This window comes from Gastrolobium bilobum, unplaced genomic scaffold, assembly GCF_033153095.1.
Source record: "Gastrolobium bilobum isolate Gb01-03AN ecotype WA unplaced genomic scaffold, APGP_CSIRO_Gbil_v1 utg10312, whole genome shotgun sequence".
Lineage (NCBI taxonomy): Eukaryota > Viridiplantae > Streptophyta > Magnoliopsida > Fabales > Fabaceae > Gastrolobium > Gastrolobium bilobum.
The window spans coordinates 2,370-21,742 of NW_026898121.1; the positions used below are offsets into that span (position 1 = coordinate 2,370).

At 34.3% G+C, this 19,373-nt stretch overlaps 2 protein-coding genes across 6 annotated transcripts; both read left to right on the plus strand.

Moving 5' to 3' along the window:
* The first annotated feature begins 2,657 nt into the window (after positions 1-2,657).
* On the plus strand, positions 2,658-4,924 carry LOC133312993 (uncharacterized). The gene is made up of 7 exons (XM_061514287.1): positions 2,658-2,807; positions 2,906-3,354; positions 3,853-4,143; positions 4,252-4,357; positions 4,453-4,635; positions 4,717-4,782; positions 4,901-4,924. The coding sequence occupies exons 1-7, from the start codon at positions 2,658-2,660 to the stop codon at positions 4,922-4,924; spliced, it is 1,269 nt and encodes a 422-aa protein (XP_061370271.1).
* Positions 4,925-12,401: 7,477 nt separating this feature from the next.
* Positions 12,402-17,594, plus strand: LOC133312994 (U11/U12 small nuclear ribonucleoprotein 35 kDa protein-like). 5 transcript variants are annotated; one of them, XM_061514291.1, is made up of 8 exons: positions 12,402-12,733; positions 13,822-13,892; positions 14,318-14,408; positions 14,492-14,567; positions 15,154-15,225; positions 16,403-16,750; positions 16,853-16,933; positions 17,323-17,594. In XM_061514291.1, exons 1-6 carry the CDS (start codon positions 12,721-12,723, stop codon positions 16,449-16,451), a joined length of 372 nt encoding a protein of 123 aa, XP_061370275.1. In that variant the 5' UTR covers positions 12,402-12,720; the 3' UTR covers positions 16,452-16,750; positions 16,853-16,933; positions 17,323-17,594. The 5 variants fall into 5 exon arrangements, with proteins under 5 accessions (XP_061370275.1, XP_061370274.1, XP_061370276.1 ...); XM_061514290.1 differs by lacking the exons at positions 16,853-16,933; positions 17,323-17,594 and having other exon boundaries at positions 14,492-15,225; positions 16,403-16,420; XM_061514292.1 differs by lacking the exons at positions 16,403-16,750; positions 16,853-16,933; positions 17,323-17,594 and having other exon boundaries at positions 14,792-15,281.
* The last annotated feature ends 1,779 nt before the right edge of the window (positions 17,595-19,373 follow it).

Genomic DNA, 19,373 nt, shown 5'->3' on the forward strand with positions numbered 1-19,373 from the left:
TTTCTGTTCACACTAGAGGATTCTTTCCGTTTTAATGTAAAAAAAACTTTTGAAAATTAGCTGAGGTGTCGCATTCTCCTTAAATCTCAGCTTTCTGTTCACACTAGAGGATGTCTTGAAAACTTACTTTTTTTCGATATAGTGAACAAAATATGTATGTTTGAATTTATGTTCACACTAGAGGATTCTTTCCGTTTTAATGTAAAAAAAACTTTTGAAAATTAGCTGAGGTGTCGCATTCTCCTTAAATCTCAGCTTTCTGTTCACACTAGAGGATGTCTTGAAAACTTACTTCTTTTCGATATAGTGAACAAAATATGTATGTTTGAATTTCTGTTCACACTAGAGGATTCTTTCCGTTTTAATGTAAAAAAAACTTTTGAAAATTAGCTGAGGTGTCGCATTCTCCTTAAATCTCAGCTTTCTGTTCACACTAGAGGATGTCTTGAAAACTTACTTCTTTTCGATATAGTGAACAAAATATGTATGTTTGAATTTCTGTTTACACTAGAGGATTCTTTCCGTTTTAATGTAAAAAAAAGTTTTGAAAATTAGCTGAGGTGTCGCATTCTCCTTAAATCTCAGCTTTCTGTTCACACTAGAGGATGTCTTGAAAACTTACTTATTTTCGATATAGTGAACAAAATATGTATGTTTGGATTTCTGTTTACACTAGAGGATTCTTTCTGTTTTAATGTAAAAAAAACTTTTGAAAATTAGCTGAGGTATCGCATTCTCCTTAAATCTCAGCTTTCTGTTCATACTAGAGGATGTCTTGAAAACTTACTTCTTTTCGATATAGTGAACAAAATATGTATGTTTGAATTTCTGTTCACACTAGAGGATTCTTTCCGTTTCAATGTAAAAAAAACTTTTGAAAATTAGCTGAGGTGTCGCATTCTCCTTAAATCTCAGCTTTCTGTTCACACTAGAGGATGTCTTGAAAACTTACTTATTTTCGATATAATGAACAAAATATGTATGTTTGAATTTCTGTTCACACTAGAGGATTCTTTCCGTTTTAATGTAAAAAAAACTTTTGAAAATTAGCTGAGGTGTCGCATTCTCCTTAAATCTCAGATTTCTGTTCACACTAGAGGATGTCTTGAAAACTTACTTTTTTTCGATATACTGAACAAAATATGTATGTTTGAATTTCTGTTCACACTAGAGGATTCTTTCCGTTTTAATGTAAAAAAAACTTTTGAAAATTAGCTGAGGTGTCGCATTCTCCTTAAATCTCAGCTTTCTGTTCACACTAGAGGATGTCTTGAAAACTTACTTCTTTTCGATATATTGAACAAAATATGTATGTTTGAATTTATGTTCACACTAGAGGATTCTTTCCATTTTAATGTAAAAAAAACTTTTGAAAATTAGCTGAGGTGTCGCATTCTCCTTAAATCTCAGCTTTCTGTTCACACTAGAGGATGTCTTGAAAACTTACTTCTTTTCGATATAGTGAACAAAATATGTATGTTTGAATTTCAGTTCAGACTAGAGGATTCTTTCCGTTTTAATGTAAAAAAAAACTTTTGAAAATTAGCTGAGGTGTCGCATTCTCCTTAAATCTCAGCTTTCTGTTCACACTAGAGGATGTCTTGAAAACTTAATTATTTTCGATATAGTGAACAAAATATGTATGTTTGAATTTCTGTTCACACTAGAGGATTCTTTCCGTTTTAATGTAAAAAAAACTTTTGAAAATTAGCTGAGGTGTCGCATTCTCCTTAATTCTCAGCTTTCTGTTCACACTAGAGGATGTCTTGAAAACTTACTTATTTTCGATATAGTGAACAAAATATGTATGTTTGAATTTCTGTTTACACTAGAGGATTCTTTTCGATATAGTGAACAAAATATGTATGTTTGAATTTCTGTTCACACTAGAGGATTCTTTCTGTTTCAATGTAAAAAAAACTTTTGAAAATTAGCTGAGGTGTCGCATTCTCCTTAAATCTCAGCTTTCTGTTCACACTAGAGGATGTCTGGAAAACTTACTTATTTTCGATACAGTGAACAAAATATGTATGTTTGAATTTCTGTTCACACTAGAGGATTCTTTCTGTTTTAATGTAAAAAAAACTTTTGAAAATTAGCTGAGGTGTCGCATTCTCCTTAAATCTCAGCTTTCTGTTCACACTAGAGGATGTCTTGAAAACTTACTTCTTTTCGATATAGTGAACAAAATATGTATGTTTGAATTTCTGTTCACACTAGAGGATTCTTTCCGTTTTAATGTAAAAAAAGCTTTTGAAAATTAGCTGAGGTGTCGCATTCTCCTTAAATTTTAGCTTTCTGTTCTCACTAGAGGATGTCTTGAAAACTTACTTCTTTTCGATATAGTGAACAAAATATGTATGTTTGAATTTCTGTTCACACTAGAGGATTCTTTCCGTTTTAATGTAAGAATAACTGAATCATTAAAACAGGTGAGTGATTTCATTTCAAAATTCAAAATTTTAAATCAGCTGACTCATTAGATATTTTTGGGAGTTAATTAAGATCATAATGGTTAAAATGTTTTGAAATTTTCTATGTATTCATTGCATGTATAAAGACGATATTTGGTGTTGCTTTTGCCTTTTGGTCTGCATCACTGCCACGAGCATTTTGTATCTTCTTTGGTCCATTTCTCTACTCCTCCAATGTGTTCAATGTCCTCAAAATACGACTTCGTAAAGGATCTTAATCCGACGAAAGAAGAGTGGAGGATTAAAGTGCGTGTAGTTAGGTGTTGGAAGGTTCCCAGTTTTAATCAAAAAGATTTTGATGACAATGTGGATATGGTTTTGGTTGAGGAACGGGTAATGTATTTTTTCTTTTTTTCAATGTTTTTATCTTTTCAGTAGCTCATTGTCGATTTTTTTTTTTTTTTGCTTTGTTGCGTGTTTTCATTTTATAGGGTGGAAGGATCCATGCTACGACCAAGGGTACTTTGCAGGTTCAGAAGAAAATTCGTGAGGGTGATGCTTATTTTATAAAAAAATTTGGAGTTGGGTTGAATATGGGTAATTTCAGGCCAACACGGCATGAATATTGTCTGTCTTTCAACTTGAGGACGGACATGAAATCCATTGTTGATGCTACGATCCCCGAGCGTGGTTTTGATCTTGCTGAGTTTGACGTTATTGAGAAAGAATCCTCTGACTCTCCTTATTTAATAGGTGATGGGATTGGTGTATTGTGTTATTCGCTTTCAATTAAGATTTTGTATATAGGACGTAAGGCTGAAACCCATGTTATTTGTTGTGTAGACGTCATTGGTTTGCTGTCTGGAATTGGGGAAGTACGTGAACATGTCATCTCTGGTAGGAATACAAAAATGGTTGTCGTGGAGCTTGACAACCTGAGGTATTTATGTTATCTATATTTCTGATAGTATTGTAATGTAATTTTTTATGTGTTTTTGAATTTAAAGAGAATGGGATTTTACATCATTTCTTATGTGTCTTTTGTTTCTATATCATGATATGGGTCAGAAACTTGAATGCACTTTGTGGGAGTCATACGTAGACGAGGTCCAAACTTTCTTAGCAAAGAATCAGAGTGCTCAAAATGTGATAATACTTCAGCTTGCAAGGATAAAGGGTTTTAGGGGTACTTTTTTTTGTGATTAAAATTCTTATTTTTTGTTTTTTTTTGTTTTGCTGTTTTACTTTTTCTTTTATTTACGTAGCATTTTTTTCAGGAAAGATTGGAATAGCTAATACAAAGTATACGACGAAAATTCTTTTTGATTCATATATACCTGAGATCGTAGAGTTCAAAAAAAGGTAGGCTACCGTGAGAAATTATGAGGCATTTCTTTTGCTCTATTCACTCATTCTTTTATATATTTTTATATTCCAGGCTTTCCGGTGATCTGATGCAAAGTAGTCAGATGTTGACTCAGTTGTCCAGCCAATCTTCATATTCTTATGAAAATGATTTTCTCAAGGATACAGAGAGGAAATTTCTGACTGATATTAAGAATTGCATAGATGCTACTACTTGCATTACTTATGGAACTGTAAAATCCATCGAAAGTAAATACAACTGGTGGTACAAGTCCTGTAAGAAATGTCCATATTCAGTGTGCGAAGATTTTGAGAAATGGTATTGTAAGAACTGTCAGAAACATTGGAATGAATATACTCCGAAGTAAGCCATTTTTTGATTTGCCATTGTTATCGAAAAATTATTCATGCACACTGTGTGACTGATGTAAAATTCAATTTTTTATTTTTTTAGGTTCAGTGTTTAAGTCAGAGTTGTTGATAACACGGATTCTGCTTCTTTCGTACTATTTGATAGAGACTGTCTTTCTTTATTAGGAGTGAGTGCTGCTGAATTGCGCAAGCAACATTTTAAGCGGGTTTGGTTCTCAAAACTTTGAATTTTTTTATCAGTGAGGTTCTCAAAACTTTTAACACCCTTAGTACTTCTTTTGCTGTGTTTCCTTTTTTGTAGGGTGCAGATTTAGAACATTATCTGGAAGAGTTGAACGTTCTTAAAGATAGATCTATGTTGTTTAAAGTGAATGTCAAAATTAGCAATTTGAACTCATATAGTGAGCCAAAATATCATGTGGCCAAAGTTTGCATCAGTGAAAGTATTATCACATCATTTCTGAAGACCACGGTGGACCCAAATGTTTGTTTTTTATTATTTTTATTCATAACCTATACTTTTCAAAGTAATGACTTTTTTGCGTTTATGGAAAAAACATTTCAGGATGATTCTGTATTTGACAGTCCTTCTGATGATAATATTATGTCGATAGGGTCAGGAAAAGCTGTGGTGAGTTGGTATTTTGTATTTGACAGTCCTTCTGAATGCTACAACCTTTTCAAGTTAAAAATTATAACAATACAATTATTTTTTATTGTGATATTATTATTAAGAGTTTCATATCAAGATCAACGTGTGGATTTACCAGTAAGACGACACACCAACGACGGCGACAACGATTTTGTTCTTTTTCCCCTGGGCATCGCACAGGTAATTCACTAGTTAGGGTTTTAAAGGAAAACCTTTTCAAACCTTAAGACCCATGATCAAATCATGGAAATTCCCAATTTACCTCTCAATTTTTGAAAATATGATATGGATATATCATATCTTTAATTTTTAAATTCAAATTAATTGTAATCTTATATCTTCTTAGCTCAAATTCAAAATTTGTCCATTTCCCACCTTATCTTGGATAAGGATTTAACCAGTCAAACTTTGGTTCATTGTTGTTAAAATCTTGATTTATCACTACGATTTTACGTTTTTACGATTTTTTTCATCAAAACAATTTTACTAATATTCCAAATGCTTTTACGTTTTTATGATTTTTTACGATTTTTTTACATTATGATTTTACGTTTTACGATTCTTTAATTCCCTTTCGATTTTACTTAAGATCTCGATTTTAACAGCATTGCTTTGGTTCTCAAAATAGGATAAGATTTCATCTTATCAAATCTTAGACTATTTGAGATAAGGCTAATTTAAATTTTAAATTAAGATAAGATGTGATATTATTCCAAATTCAAAATGTCAAGTTTAAGATGAAATCTCTAACTAATTCAAATTTCAAACTAAGATCATATTTGCTCTTATCAAATCTTTAATCTACTTAAATTCAAATTCAAATTCAAAATTCAAATTCAAAATTCAAATCAAGATAAGATTTGATATTATCAAATCTTTCACTAATTCAAATTTTATGATTTGATCTCATCAAATCGTGAAGGTATCTTGTGCCTCATAGCCCTAGCTATCTTGCACCTACAATGGCCCAAGCCTATGTTTTGGAATTTCATTCAAAACACATGTCTTAATCATTTTTATTTAATATTATCAAATAAATTCCACATTATACAATATAGCGAAATTTAAAAAGATTGCTTCTTTGTCATATAAAGGACATGTAGTATGATGAAAAACAAAAACTTTTCTTGTTTATGTGAAATTACATAACGTTAAGTATAGGATCTACTCAATAAATTTATGGAGCAAGTGAAAGGTCATACCTTTGTGTGAGATAGTTCTTTCTCACAAGAGTCACTTGAAGTGTTGAAGTGTACAATGCTTTCCAATGTAGTCCACACCATCGCTTGAAAAGCGTGGGAGAACGCTTCTCTTCAATCTCTCCTTGCTTGGTCGCTTGCTTAGCCGAACAAGAATGGAAAGGATTGATCAATGGTGTCTTACTTTGGGCGCAAGAAAGAGAGAATATGGAAAGGGAGAGGGAGCAAGGTCGTGGCTAATGGCTTGTTCTTGTGTCATGTGTATCGCATAACCTCTCCTAGAGTTCTTATAAGATGAATCCTAAGACTCATAGTCCAATCATGAGTTTCCTCCTCCATTAAATTCGAACTTTGAATTCAAAAACTAGTCCTTATTTAATTTAATTCAAAATCCTAGACCACTCATAAGGTTTTGACCCTTTTCAAACCATAGCTATTAAGAATAGGATAAAGTTTATCTTAATTTATTTAGGATAGGTTTCAAATTTAAATTTGTAATTCAAATTTCAAATTTCAAGATTCAAAATTTAAATTAAGATCATCATTTTTTAATTTAAAATTTAAACTTATGATAAGATCTTATCTTATGCTTATCCTATTCAAATTCAAATATAAAATTTAAATTAAGATAAAGATAAAATACATAATTAATTTAAATAGCATTTGATCTTATCAAAATTATGGAGTAGCCTTCTCCTAGGACTATTAGGACAAGTAGCTAGCTCCTCTTAGGCCTAGCTAGCTTGCGCCTAAATGGGCTCAATCCCATGTGTTCTTAACAAATGCCTAACTTACTCTTGCTTGATGTATCACTTAAGATCCACACTATTCATGAGTCCATGCCATCAAATGTGATATTAGAGTTTGATCCATTAGGCTCATTTAGCCACTGATACAAATATGCTTGGATCAATTAAACTCATTTAATGGGATCAACTTACTTAATGAGCACACATAGTACAAGCAATACTTTATTACCCCAAAGCTAGATGGAAGATCAAGTGATTTGGCTTTCTCTGCCATGCCAATCCATCCCTTCATCTAGTTATCCACCTTCCGATCAAGAGCAAGGATACTATATCTACTCTTTAATAACCGAAAAAAATGCTTTTCTAGAATTAGAAGTCTTTTTCCACTAACTCTAAAGGTGGATCCATGAACTTCTTCATGACCCATTTATCATGCACGGATTCCCAAGTCACATGGAAGTCATACCCAAGAGTATATTGTTCTCCGTATATTTCATACTGACTAACAAAAAGAAGAAGCAGCAGCAGCATAATATCCTATCACATGCCATATTACTCCATAAAAGAAAGTAATTAATTAATTTTTTAATTGCATACTGACTAACAAAAGTTATATACTGAAAATTTTTGCAACTCAGTCTATAAATTTAGCATAAAATTTATAATTTAAAAAATTAATATAATATTCTCTTTTTCTCAAAATTATATCCAAGAGAATCCCTTATATTTAATAAAATAATATATATCATATATCATATATAAATTGATTTTCCGCTGCGCTGCCCGACCTGGTGAAGTTCAGGCCGAGGTATTGCCGAGATCCGAGATCAGGATCTTGCAGACTGACTTCCGCAAAGAAAGGCCCCTAAACCAAGCTTTAGGAAACCGAGTTCCCAACAGTAGTATCAGAGCCCGAGTTCGACGGGTTCTGAGGGAGACGAGATGGAGACCAGTGGCATAACCCATGATGGAGATATGTTCAAGCTGGCCGTAGTATGGATGAGATGATGGAGAGTTGCACGCACTGCCTAGCTGGAAAGCAGCATCGAGTTTCATTTGTGAGACCGGATCAACCCAGGCGACGCAGGTATATTCTTGACCTCGTCCATACTGATGTTTGCTCCATGTCGGAGAGATCTCTTAGAGGAGCTCAGTATTTTGTTTCATTCATTGATGACCACTCTCGCAAAGTGTGGATTTATTTGTTGAAGTCTAAAGACCAGGTACTCCAATCCTTTAAAGAATTCCATGCTATGGTTGAAAGGGAGACTGACAAGAAATTAAAGGTGGTCCGATCTGACAATGGTGGTGAGTTTGCGGCCCTTTTGATGCATACTGCAGAGCGACCGGGATCCGACTTGAGAAGACTCCCCTCAAGACTCCACAGTTGAATGGACTTGCTGAGAGGATGAACAAGACTATTGAAGAAAAGGTCTGAAGCATGTTATCCAATGCCGGATTGCCGAAATCATTCTGGGGAGAAGCCGTCAGAATTGCTGTTGACTTGATCAACCTCTCACCATCACGGTCACTTGAAGGAGAAATTCCAAAAGAAGTCTGGACAAGTCGGAAAGCGGACTATAATCAACTAAAGGTGTTTGGATGTCGAGCTTTCGTGCATATCCCTAAAGATGAAAGGGCAAAACTCGATGCGAAGATAAAAGAATGCATTTATCTTAGTTCGCCGAGATGTGAGTTCGGGTTCCGACTTTGGGATCCAATCAATAAGAAGATAGTGAGAAGCCGAGATGTGATCTTTCATGAAGATGAGAACATTCATGACATCTCGAAGCCCAAAGTTTGGGTTACTGTCAGTCGTGAAGAATCCATCCCTCCTGTCCGAGCTGAAGTAGGGGGAGAAAATCAAGAAAATAATGAAGAAGATGATAACCAACAACAAGTTGATGATGACCAAGACACTGAGGTTCGAGTTGATGATGAAATTCGGGATGAGAATGATGAACCGGGTTCTCAAGCTGAAAAACAGCCGAGATATCCAACTCGAGAAAGAAGACCCTCTACAAGGTACCAATCTGATGAATACACCGTTGTTGCTGAAGACGGTGAGCCTCAGAGTTATGATGAGACTGTGACGAGCTCAGAGAAAGAAGAATGGGAAAAGGCAATGTAAGACGAGATGAAGTCTTTGCACGAGAATCAGACTTATGAGCTGACCGAGTTGCCAGAAGGAAGACGAGCTCTGAAAAACAAATGGGTCTATAAGATTAAGAATGAAGAGAACGGGAAGAAGCCGAGATACAAAGCACATATTGTAGTGAAAGGTTGCAATCAGAAGAAAGGAGTAGACTTTGAGGAGATCTTTTCTCTTGTTGTAAAAATGACCTCGGTCCGAGCCGTGTTAGCTATGGCAGCTTCAATGTACCTCGAGGTTGAACAAATGGACATGAAGACAACATTTCTTCACGGTGACTTAGAAGAAGAAATATATATGGAGCAACCTGAGGGGTTCTGTGCTCCAGACCAAGAAGACTTGGTATGTCGATTGAAGAAAAGCCTCTATGGCTTAAAGCAAGCACCTTGGCAGTGGTACAAGAAGTTTGAATCATTCATGATTGATCACAAGTTTAAGAAGACAAAAGCCGACCACTGCGTATTTGTGAAGAGGTATGAGGTCGGAGATTTTTTTATTTTGTTGTTATATGTTGACGACATGCTTATTGTAGGGAAAGACAAATCGAGGATAGCCGCCTTGAAGAAGGCGTTGAGCTCGTCCTTCACAATGAAGGACCTCAGCCCTACAAAGTAGATTCTCGTAATCAAGATCATCCGAGATAGACAAAAGAAGCTACTATGGCTAAGTCAAGAGAAGTATATTGAGAAGATTCTGAAGAGATTTAGCATGGACAAAGCCAAAACAGTGAGCACCCCTAGCCGGCCACATAAAGCTGAACCAGAAGCAATGTCCGAGATCTGATGAAGACAAAGATGAGATGCTGAAGATCCTGTACCAATCTGCCGTTCGAAGCTTGATGTACGCAATGGTTTGCACTAGACCTGACTTAGCGTATGTTGTTGGAATGGTAAGCCAATATTTGTCAAACCCCGGCAGAGAGCACTGGAAAGCAGTGAAGTGGATCTTCAAGTACCTCCGAGGTACGACCAATTTATGCCTCCGATTTGGAGAAGGTAAAGCCGAATTGCAAGGCTACTCGGATTCTGATTTAGGGGGAGATTCCGACTCGAGGAAATCGATGACGGGATACATGATGAGATTTGCCGGAGGAGCTGTTTCTTGGCAATCAAGACTTTAGAAGTGTGTTGCACTATCGACAACTGAGGCTGAGTACATTGCCATTATTGAGGCAAGCAAAGAGATGTTGTGGATGAAGAAGTTCCTCATGGAACTCGGCCATGATCAAGACAAGTACGAGCTGGGTTGTGACAATCAAAGCGCAATCCATCTTGCGAAGAATTCGACCTATCACTCCCGCACTAAGCATATTGATGTGAGGTATCACTGGATCTGGGATGTGGTGGAAGGTGGAGAGCTCGAACTCGTCAAAGTGCACACTGACCAAAATTGGTCCGACATGATGACGAAGACGGTTCCAGCAAGGAAATTTGAAGACTGCTGTGAAGGAGCCGGGTTGATGCTGAAGCCGACACATTGAAGTCGGAGGGGGAGATTTGTTGGGCTTCCTCCTTCAATGCTAAGCCCAAGCCCATTGAGGGGTTTCCTAAAAACCCTAAACCCTAGATCTCACCTCTTCTATATATTCATTAGTTGTGGGTGGAGGCTAGGTTAAGAAAAAGATTAGAAATTTGAGAGAAAATTGTTTGAGCAAAGCTTTATGCTTTGTATTTGAGAGATCTCTAGAGAGAGTTTGAATGAAACATCTCTAGGGGAGTTTGACTATCACCATTGTTGGAGAGGTTGAGTTAACCATCACATTGGTGAATTTGATTCTTTGTAACTATTATTTTCATAGTAGATTTTTGAACTGGACTAGGTCTCGTGATTTTTTACTTCTTCATTGGAGAAGGTTTTTCCACGTTAAAACTATTTGTGTTCTCTCTCTCCTGTTTGTGGTTTTCGTTTTTGATTTTCGCTACGCTGCCTGACCTGGTGAAGTTCAGGCCGAGGTATTGCCGAGATCCGAGATCAGGATCTTGCTGACTGACTTCCGCAAAAAAAGACCCCTGAGTCGAGCTTTAGGGAATCGAGTTCCCAACAATTCCCCTTCATCGTACGAGAAAAAGATTAAAAAGAAAGAAGAATAAGTCAAATTTATATGTGGAATGAGATTAACTAAGTCTTGTACGTATATTAAATTGTGGATGAAAATGACACGTTTCGAATAAGCTAATATTGGTACAAATGCAATAGTTTATTTAAAAAATGAAAATAGTAGGAGAAAAACGACTTGTTCTACCTTGACGGATATGGAATATCAATTTTTAATAAGATGGATAAGAAAATATAATTTGTTATTTGTCCTTATCTTATATATTGTAAACTGAAAACGAACTTTGTTTCTTGTTTTTCTTTTTTTGAGCCATAACCTATAAGCCTTGAAACTGAAAACGAGATTTATCAAGGGATGAATTTAACATAGCTATTATTGCAGATATTAAATAATATATAGTTACTTTGATAATAAAAAAAATAACTATTGACAACACAGGGAAGAAAATACATAGCGATGCATGTTGTTCTATCTCAGCATAGCGGATCTTACAATACAAGTTCTAGAAGAATAGGATGAAAGCTGTCATATATTTGAAATATGAATAGTAGATAAAAGGCCTTACATATAAGAGAAGCTTAAGTCGTACTCAAACACTACCACTCTTGGGTAATCTTATCTATATATGAGATTAGAAGGGGTAATTTCAGATGCTCGGATTAGAGAAGAAGAGAAGAGAAAGAAGAAAGAAACTTAGGATCAAATAAATCTACTTTATAATTTGATTAGGTCTTTCACAATTTATAGAAAAATTAAACAACCTAATTATTGATAGAGATAACGATAAAAGTAATCATAATCTAATCCTAATTTCATAAAAGTAACTCAATAGATTCTTGGCAGTTAAATCTTTTACATGCATCATGATGTATCTTAAGATTTACGTAAATATCTTTTTTGGTCCCTAACAAAAAACACGGTCCCCACTTTAGTCCCTTACAAAAATAAATTAGTCATTTAGTCCTTAACAAATTCAAAGTGGACCCATTTAGTTGAAATATTGGTCCCTCACAAATTCAAAAAAGACCCATATTAGTCCCTCAAAAGGACTAAAATGGGTCCACTTTGAATTTGTTAGGGACTAACTGACTAATTTATTTTTGTAAGGGACTAAAGTGGGGACCGTGTTTTTTGTTAGGGACTAAAAATGATGTTTACTCTAAATTTTTTTATACAAATAAAAATTGAACACATAATCTAACCCTACAAAAAACGTGGCATTTAGCCACGACAACTTAGTTACGTTCATTCAGCCAACACACACGTTTCTTTTAATTTTTCTAAACCCTCCTCTCAAAATGAAGGATCTGAACTGATTTTTCAAATTAACTAGACGAAGTACATTTTCCCTGACGCGTTTTTTTTCCTTTGACACTTATTTTCCTGTACTTTCCCAAACTCTTCATCCATTTCTCAATATATTCGTCTAGGGCTCAGTGTCACATACACTTTGCCTTTCATCACTTCATATAAACTCTAATTTCCCTTAATTTTCCCCTATATTTTACCATTTTTACTCGTTCTGCTTCTTAATTCTCTTTCGGTAACCAATTCACTTCACATAAACTAATTACGTCACCGCCACGACTGTTGCGTCCTCCGGCCACCGCTACATCGACTTCCCACTGCCATAGCTTCCTCTGTTTTGCAATGCCTCAAATCAGGACCGTCGCCTCTTCGAGGCGCTGAAGTGGTTGAACCGCGTCAACGTGTGATCAAGACCTCAGTGCTGTAGAATTGTCGAGCTACGCCAACACACTGATGAGTCGAACTTGTAAGCATATCTTATTGTTTGTGTTCGACATTTTCTACACACGTTGAGATTTTAATCACTGGGATGCTAAATTAGTATGGAAATGTAAAATTAAGTTATAATTTCTTTGTAAATTATTATTAGTTTTTATGTGCAATTGAAATTTGTGTTGTGACCCGAAGTTTGAAGCATCTGATTTTCCTTGTGATTTTCTTTAGCTCCATGTGATGAGATGTGACTTTTAGTGCTTGCATGAAATTTTCCAATTACTTAGTTGACTGTTTACTTATTTAGCATTGGATAGGTGCATAAGGTTTAATATTATTATAATCCTGTTATATGTTGTCTTTTATAGGAATTTAAGAGATGATGCCAAGAGTGTTCCATATACCTACGATGAGCCTTTAGAACTTGGGTTTGTGAAACTTGTGGTGTTTAACTATTAGAATAGGTGGTGGGTAGTGGGAGATGAAAGCATAAGTCTTATGAGTACTATGAGGGATAATGGTGTTTGGCGCGTTGAGTGGGGTACGCTCACCTTATTTTTGATATTGGTAACAGTGAGTGAGTACTGTGTGGGGAACTGGTTACTTAAATTGATATATATATATATATATATATATATATATATATATATATATATATATATAATTTGATAAGATGTTCCTTAATCCATAATCAAATAATTGGAATAAGAAAACTATACTTGATATTGTCATAGGCAACCTTCTAGGAAGTTTATTGGCCATTAAGATAAATTTGATGAGATGTTCCCAATATATTCGAAAGGTAAACTGTACTTGAACCAATGATTATTCGTATATTATTTCTTGTATTAAGTTGTTTTATGGTTGTCCTCACACTAAAAAAGGATCCTTTATTAACTCTTTGTAAGTGTTCATTTACCAACAGTCATAGTATTTCCAATTGAGATATTTATACTGCATCTTGTATAGCCATGTTTTTGTTTTAAACCCCTGCAACTGGTTTGGCAATTTTATGCATTTGTGCTTTTGAATGATATATTGATAATTTTCTCTTTTAACCATACATATTGTCAAGCTGTGGGATTTAAGTTTTTATATGTGATTATTTATTTTTGGTTGTAGTGACCAGAGCTTCTTGTGGTTATGCTTTTGTTGAATATGAAATTGAAAGGGAGATGCGGCGAGCGTATATGGTACTGCTACATGTGAAAATTTTGTCTAATTTTTAGCTTAAAAAAATGAAGCTTTATGACATGACAAAAACTAAAAACCTATCAAACCTTATTATCTATATATACAGGGAGCTTATCTGGTAAGAGTGTGAGAAGAGCTAATCTTTGCCATTAAATCTCATAGGGATGGTCAAAATTAGCTCTTCTCATGCTCTCACTTGATATGCTTCGCCCGTGCTTGTGTATATATATTCAGCCATGTTGTTATAGTAGTTAAATTTTGACAGCCTTGACCCCAAAAAATAAAATAAAAATAAAGAGCAGCTGATTTTACAGCCACAGTTAAAGTAGCTGATGAAATCATCCGGACTCCAGTTGGCTTGTCATATGCCTTTTTATGAAATTTTTAATGGTACTGATATGTTTTGAATTTTTCTCATTTGCAGGATGCTCATCATTCTTTTATCGATGATTGTGAAATCATAGTGGATTACAACCGACAGCAGTTGATGCCTGGATGGATTCCTAGAAGGTTAGGTCAGTTAAAGTACTCATTCTTTAAGTTGCATTTCTACCCACTGAGCCAGAGCCAACTGATTATTTTCTGTTCTCTTCTGCAGGTGGTGGTCTTAGTGGGAAGAAGGAATCAGGACAACTTCTTTTTGGGGGAAGAGAAAAACCATTTCGTGCACCACTGTATAGTTCAATCTTCTTATATCTGCAAACTATATTTTTCCTTATTTCTCAACTATCCTATAACCTAGTTTTCAAAGACATGTGGCAACCGCTAGTGTGTCAAATTGAAATGAATATTGAAGCATCATGTTAATTGGTTGATTATTAGAGTAAAATTATATTGACCTCACTTCAGATTTGTCTAAATTATGTTTACCTTTTTTTATCCCTTATTTGTATGGAAGGCTGTATAAGGGGGAGTATGTGTTTGCAAAAGTTTAAATGGGACCAATCCCACCAATTGAGATAAGTCTTGGTTGTTGTTATTTTTTTATTATTATTACTATTTTTCAATGGAAATTTAATGTACAACAATTCAATATAATTTTTGAAATAGCAGAGGAGGTGAGTGTAATTTAGCCAAATCTCACGGTTCAGTATAATTTTCTCAATTATTTACTAATGTAAATAAGGGGATGAACCGGAGCAGTGGTAAAACTGTTCTTTCTTGTGAAGCTCTATATATAAATTATTTTTGTATTATAACAAGGGTTTCAAAATTAAATTGCTTTCTAATTGTATTGTTTAACCAAAATATGAAATGCAGGAGGATAAGCGACTTGAATGGAACTGATTCTACTTTTCCTAGAGTTGATAATATGAAAGGACTGCAAACATTGTGAGTGTATTGTTTTATTTATTTTCTTTTTTCTTTTATTTTTTCTCTTTGCATGTCAGTGCCTCAGGCACTGATTTGCAGATATTGGAATGAACTCTAGCAAACTTTAAAGTAGTTTATAACTCAAAATGCTCTCTGTCTATCTATTTGTTTGTCTTGATGTGCATTCATTGATTGATTGATTGAATTGAGGTGTTTGAATCGGAGAGTTAGATTTGATGAAGCACTTGATTGTTGCATTTTTTTTCTATTTTTTTAAAATTTTGGTAATGATCTTGCTTTGTTTTTTGTCTTCGATTTGAATGAATTTTGAATGAGATTGAGTAGTTTCTTAAAAAGTTTATTATTAAGAGAGTTGCATGAAAGATGTCTCAAACAAATGCTAAGGGGTGCATATGCAATTATGCATACATGACTTATGGCTTATGGCCTATGTTACTGGAGAAGGGAGGGATAGATGGGAGATTCTAATATACTCCAAGAGTATTCATCCCATACTGGTCACACTGTGACATGGCAGAGCTGTTAAACTTGAGTATCAGAGCATATAAGAATTGCATAGTATAGAGAGCAAGTTAGGTGTTTGCTTATGCCCCTCAAGAATGATTCTATCTCTTTATTTTGAAGTGCAATACTGAATAATTCCATCTTGTATCTGTAAGTCAACTGTAAGATATAGCTACAAAAATTTTATATTTGGTCTTTTTATCAATGATCTGCTCATCCATATACTTGAAATATGGGAGGTCTGTCATTGTTCTTGATCGAAGGTAATGAAGATTTCTCAACCGGAATATATTGGATGGATTGGTTATTCACTTATTCCTTATTCTTAAGGAAATGCTAGATACCCACGGAATTTATGATTGGAAAATCTAAATTTCTCACTAATCATTTCTTATTGGCCATTTGGAAAACATTGTAATTTGTATCCTGTTAGAAGTTTCAATTCCATTCTTCTCTCTCTTCCTCTCTCTTGGGGAGGGGTGTCATTTTAGGCCAAGCCATTGCTGGCCAAGTCAAATTCGGCTTATGTCAGGCCCAATGGCCTGGTATGCAATGTTTTTTTAGTATTATGGCATTTACATTTAAATTATGATTTTTGTATCAACCCAGTGAACTTGGTAAATTATGATTTTAGAATAAATGGTGTATTAACATGCTGGGTTTTCAACAGGTTGGTGCAGATGATAGGGCTGTTCTGGATCATATTATTGATTCTTTAACTTCTCTTGCTAATCCAAATGAAAACTCTAGATTTTTAAATCAAAATTTAAGTAAAATTTCACTTAAACTTGGTAAAGTCCAAGAGAATGGCATAGAGAAGGAACTTGATGCCAAAAAGAAGGCTGCATTTTTAATTCTTGGTGCTGGTGGGGTCTGTCAACCAGCTGCTGAGATGTTATCATCAATTGGAAGGCCTTCATCCAGTCAATGGTGTAAAACATTGTTGTATGATGATCTTGAAGATCAAACTGATGTTAAAGTCATTGTGGGATCTCTGTACCTGAAGGATGCAGAGCAGGTACTTTGACTAGAATATTTTGCTTTTGCACCAGTTACTCTATGGAAGCAGAACTGGTTTTTTCATAGGGATCCTTGATTTGACATTATAAGATCAGTGCAGATTATTGAAGGCATTCCAAATGTAACTGGAATTCAGCTTGATGTGATGGATCGTGCCAGTCTTTGGGAGTGTATTTCACAGGTACAATTTCCTGCAGTTATCTTAATTCATTCTTTGGAAAGCATCTTGCAATGACTTTATTTAACCTCTACAAGAAATCGAGATGGGATTTGGCTGGAAAAATCATCTTGAGATATTTAAATATTATTAACCTATAATGTACTTACAATTTTTGATTGTCCATCATGTGTTAATGCTGACTATGATTGCTGTCTTGTGTTGGATTTCCATAGAGACCAAAGGTAGCTAGATTGTTCCTTGAACTTACATTACCCTTGATGGAAGTTATCTAACTCCCATTTTTGCAAGCCCAAATTTGAATCAGTTTTGAATTTTGATGGATTAAATTTTAGAATAACAATGACATGTTACTTGATCTTCAATCTGATAGTGAGTTTCTGATATTGCAGACACTAACTTAAGCATGAGCTACAGCCAGAGAGCATTTAACAAGAACCTTTTTGCAGTGATGCTTGCATGCACTAAAATGAGTACTTATATTTGAGTAGTTAACTTATGTCCTTTTAATGAGACTTGTTTTGTCCACTAATTTGTTGAGTTATGAGCACCATTTTGCTGACAAGGGCTTGAGCCCATGTGCACACCTCTACGTACAATATAAAAAAATGTATTGTGTTAAATTGTGTGCTCCATTTTATTTGATTATATCCCTTAATTTAGTTTTTGGTTCTTGTATCAAATGCAATTTTTATCATTTTTTTATATGATTGGGAAAATTTGTAATATTTTTTTTTTTTTAAAAAAAAAAATCCTTATAATTAGCCACGGTTCTGTCTGTGGCTAAATAAAACTTTTCATGATTGGAATCCAAATCGTTTAGGCACAACTATAATGTGGCTAATAGAACATAAACCGTGGCTAACTCAATGTTACCACACTCATTAAGACCGTGCTTAAATGCAAAAAATACCGTGGTTAAAATAATGCAATGCCAGTTTTAGTCACGGTTTTTGAAACAGTGGATAACTTATTTAGCCATGGTTTTTATGATATTTTGCCACGGTTTTTGCTGTGGTTAAAGAGCAAATTTGTTTTCAAACTCCTCACCACTAGACCAAACCTAATGACTTACTCAATAAATTTATTAAGTTAGGAAAACCTTTTTAAGGAAAACCTACTTAGGGTTTTAAAGGAAAACCTTTTCAAACCTTAAGACCATGATCAAATCATGGAAATTCCCAATTTTCCTCTCAATTTTTGAAAATATGATATGGATATATCATATCTTTAATTTTTAAATTCAAATTAATTGTAATCTTATATCATCTTAGCTCAAATTCAAAATTTGTCCATTACCCACCTTATCTTGGATAAGGATTTAACCAAGTCAAACTTTGGTTCTCAAAATAGGATAAGATTTCATCTTATCAAATCTTAGATTGTATGAGATAAGGCTAATTCAAAATTTAAATTAAGATAAGATGTGATATTATTCAAAATTCAAAATGTCAAGTTCAATGTTGTTAAAATCAAGATCTTAAGTAAAATCGAAAGGGATTAAAAAATTGTAAAACGTAAAATCGTAATGTAAAAAAATCGTAAAAAAGTAAAAGCGTTTGGAGTATTAGTAAAATCATTTTGATGAAAAAAATCAAAAAAATGTAAGATCGTAATTATAAATCGAGATTTTAACAACAATGGTCAAGTTTAAGATCAAATATCTAACTAATTCAAATTTCAAACTAAGATAATATTTGATCTTATCAAATCTTTAATCTACTTAAATTCAAATTCAAAATTCAAATCAGGATAAGATTTGATATTATCAAATCTTTGACTAATTCAAATTTCAAATTTGAATTAAAATAAGATTTAATCTCATCAAGTTGTGAAGGTATCTTGTGCCTCCTAGCCCTAGCTATCTTGCACCTACAATGACCCAAGCCTATGTTTTGGAATTTCATTCAAAACACATGTCTTAATCATTTTTACTTTATCTTATCAAATAAATTCCACATTATACATTATAGCGAAAGTTAAAAAGATTGTTTCTTTCTCATATAAAGGACATGTAGTATGATGAAAAAAAAAACTTTTCTTGTGTATGGGAAATTACATAATGTTAAGTATAGGATCTACTCAATAAATTTATGGAGCAAGTGAAAGATCATACCTTTGTGTGAGATAGTTCTTTCTCACAAGAGTCACTCGCAGTGTTGAAGTGTACAATGCTCTCTAATGTAATCCACACCATCGGTTAAAAAACGTGGGAGAACGCTTCTCTTCAATCTCTCCTTGCTTGGTCGCTTGCTTGGCCGAACAAGAATGGAAAGGAATGATCAATGGTGCCTTACTTTGGGTGCAAAAAAGAGAGTATATGGAAAGGGAGAGGGAGCAAGGTGGTGGCTAATGGCTTGTTCTTGTGTCATGTGTATCGCATAACCTCCCCTAGAGTTCTTATAAGATGAATCCTAAGACTCATGGTCCAATCATGAGTTTC

Excerpts from the sequence above, each read along its gene's own strand:
- LOC133312993 (XM_061514287.1), top strand. The coding sequence starts at position 2,658 with ATGTCCTCAAAATACGACTTCGTAAAGGATCTTAATCCGACGAAAGAA. Across the intron at positions 4,636-4,716 it reads AGACCACGGTGGACCCAAAT|GATGATTCTGTATTTGACAG; the intron begins GTTTGTTTTTTA and ends AAAACATTTCAG. Across the intron at positions 4,783-4,900 it reads TAGGGTCAGGAAAAGCTGTG|ATCAACGTGTGGATTTACCA; the intron begins GTGAGTTGGTAT and ends TTTCATATCAAG.
- LOC133312994 (XM_061514288.1), top strand. The coding sequence starts at position 16,385 with ATGCTGGGTTTTCAACAGGTTGGTGCAGATGATAGGGCTGTTCTGGAT. Across the intron at positions 16,751-16,852 it reads ACCTGAAGGATGCAGAGCAG|ATTATTGAAGGCATTCCAAA; the intron begins GTACTTTGACTA and ends AGATCAGTGCAG.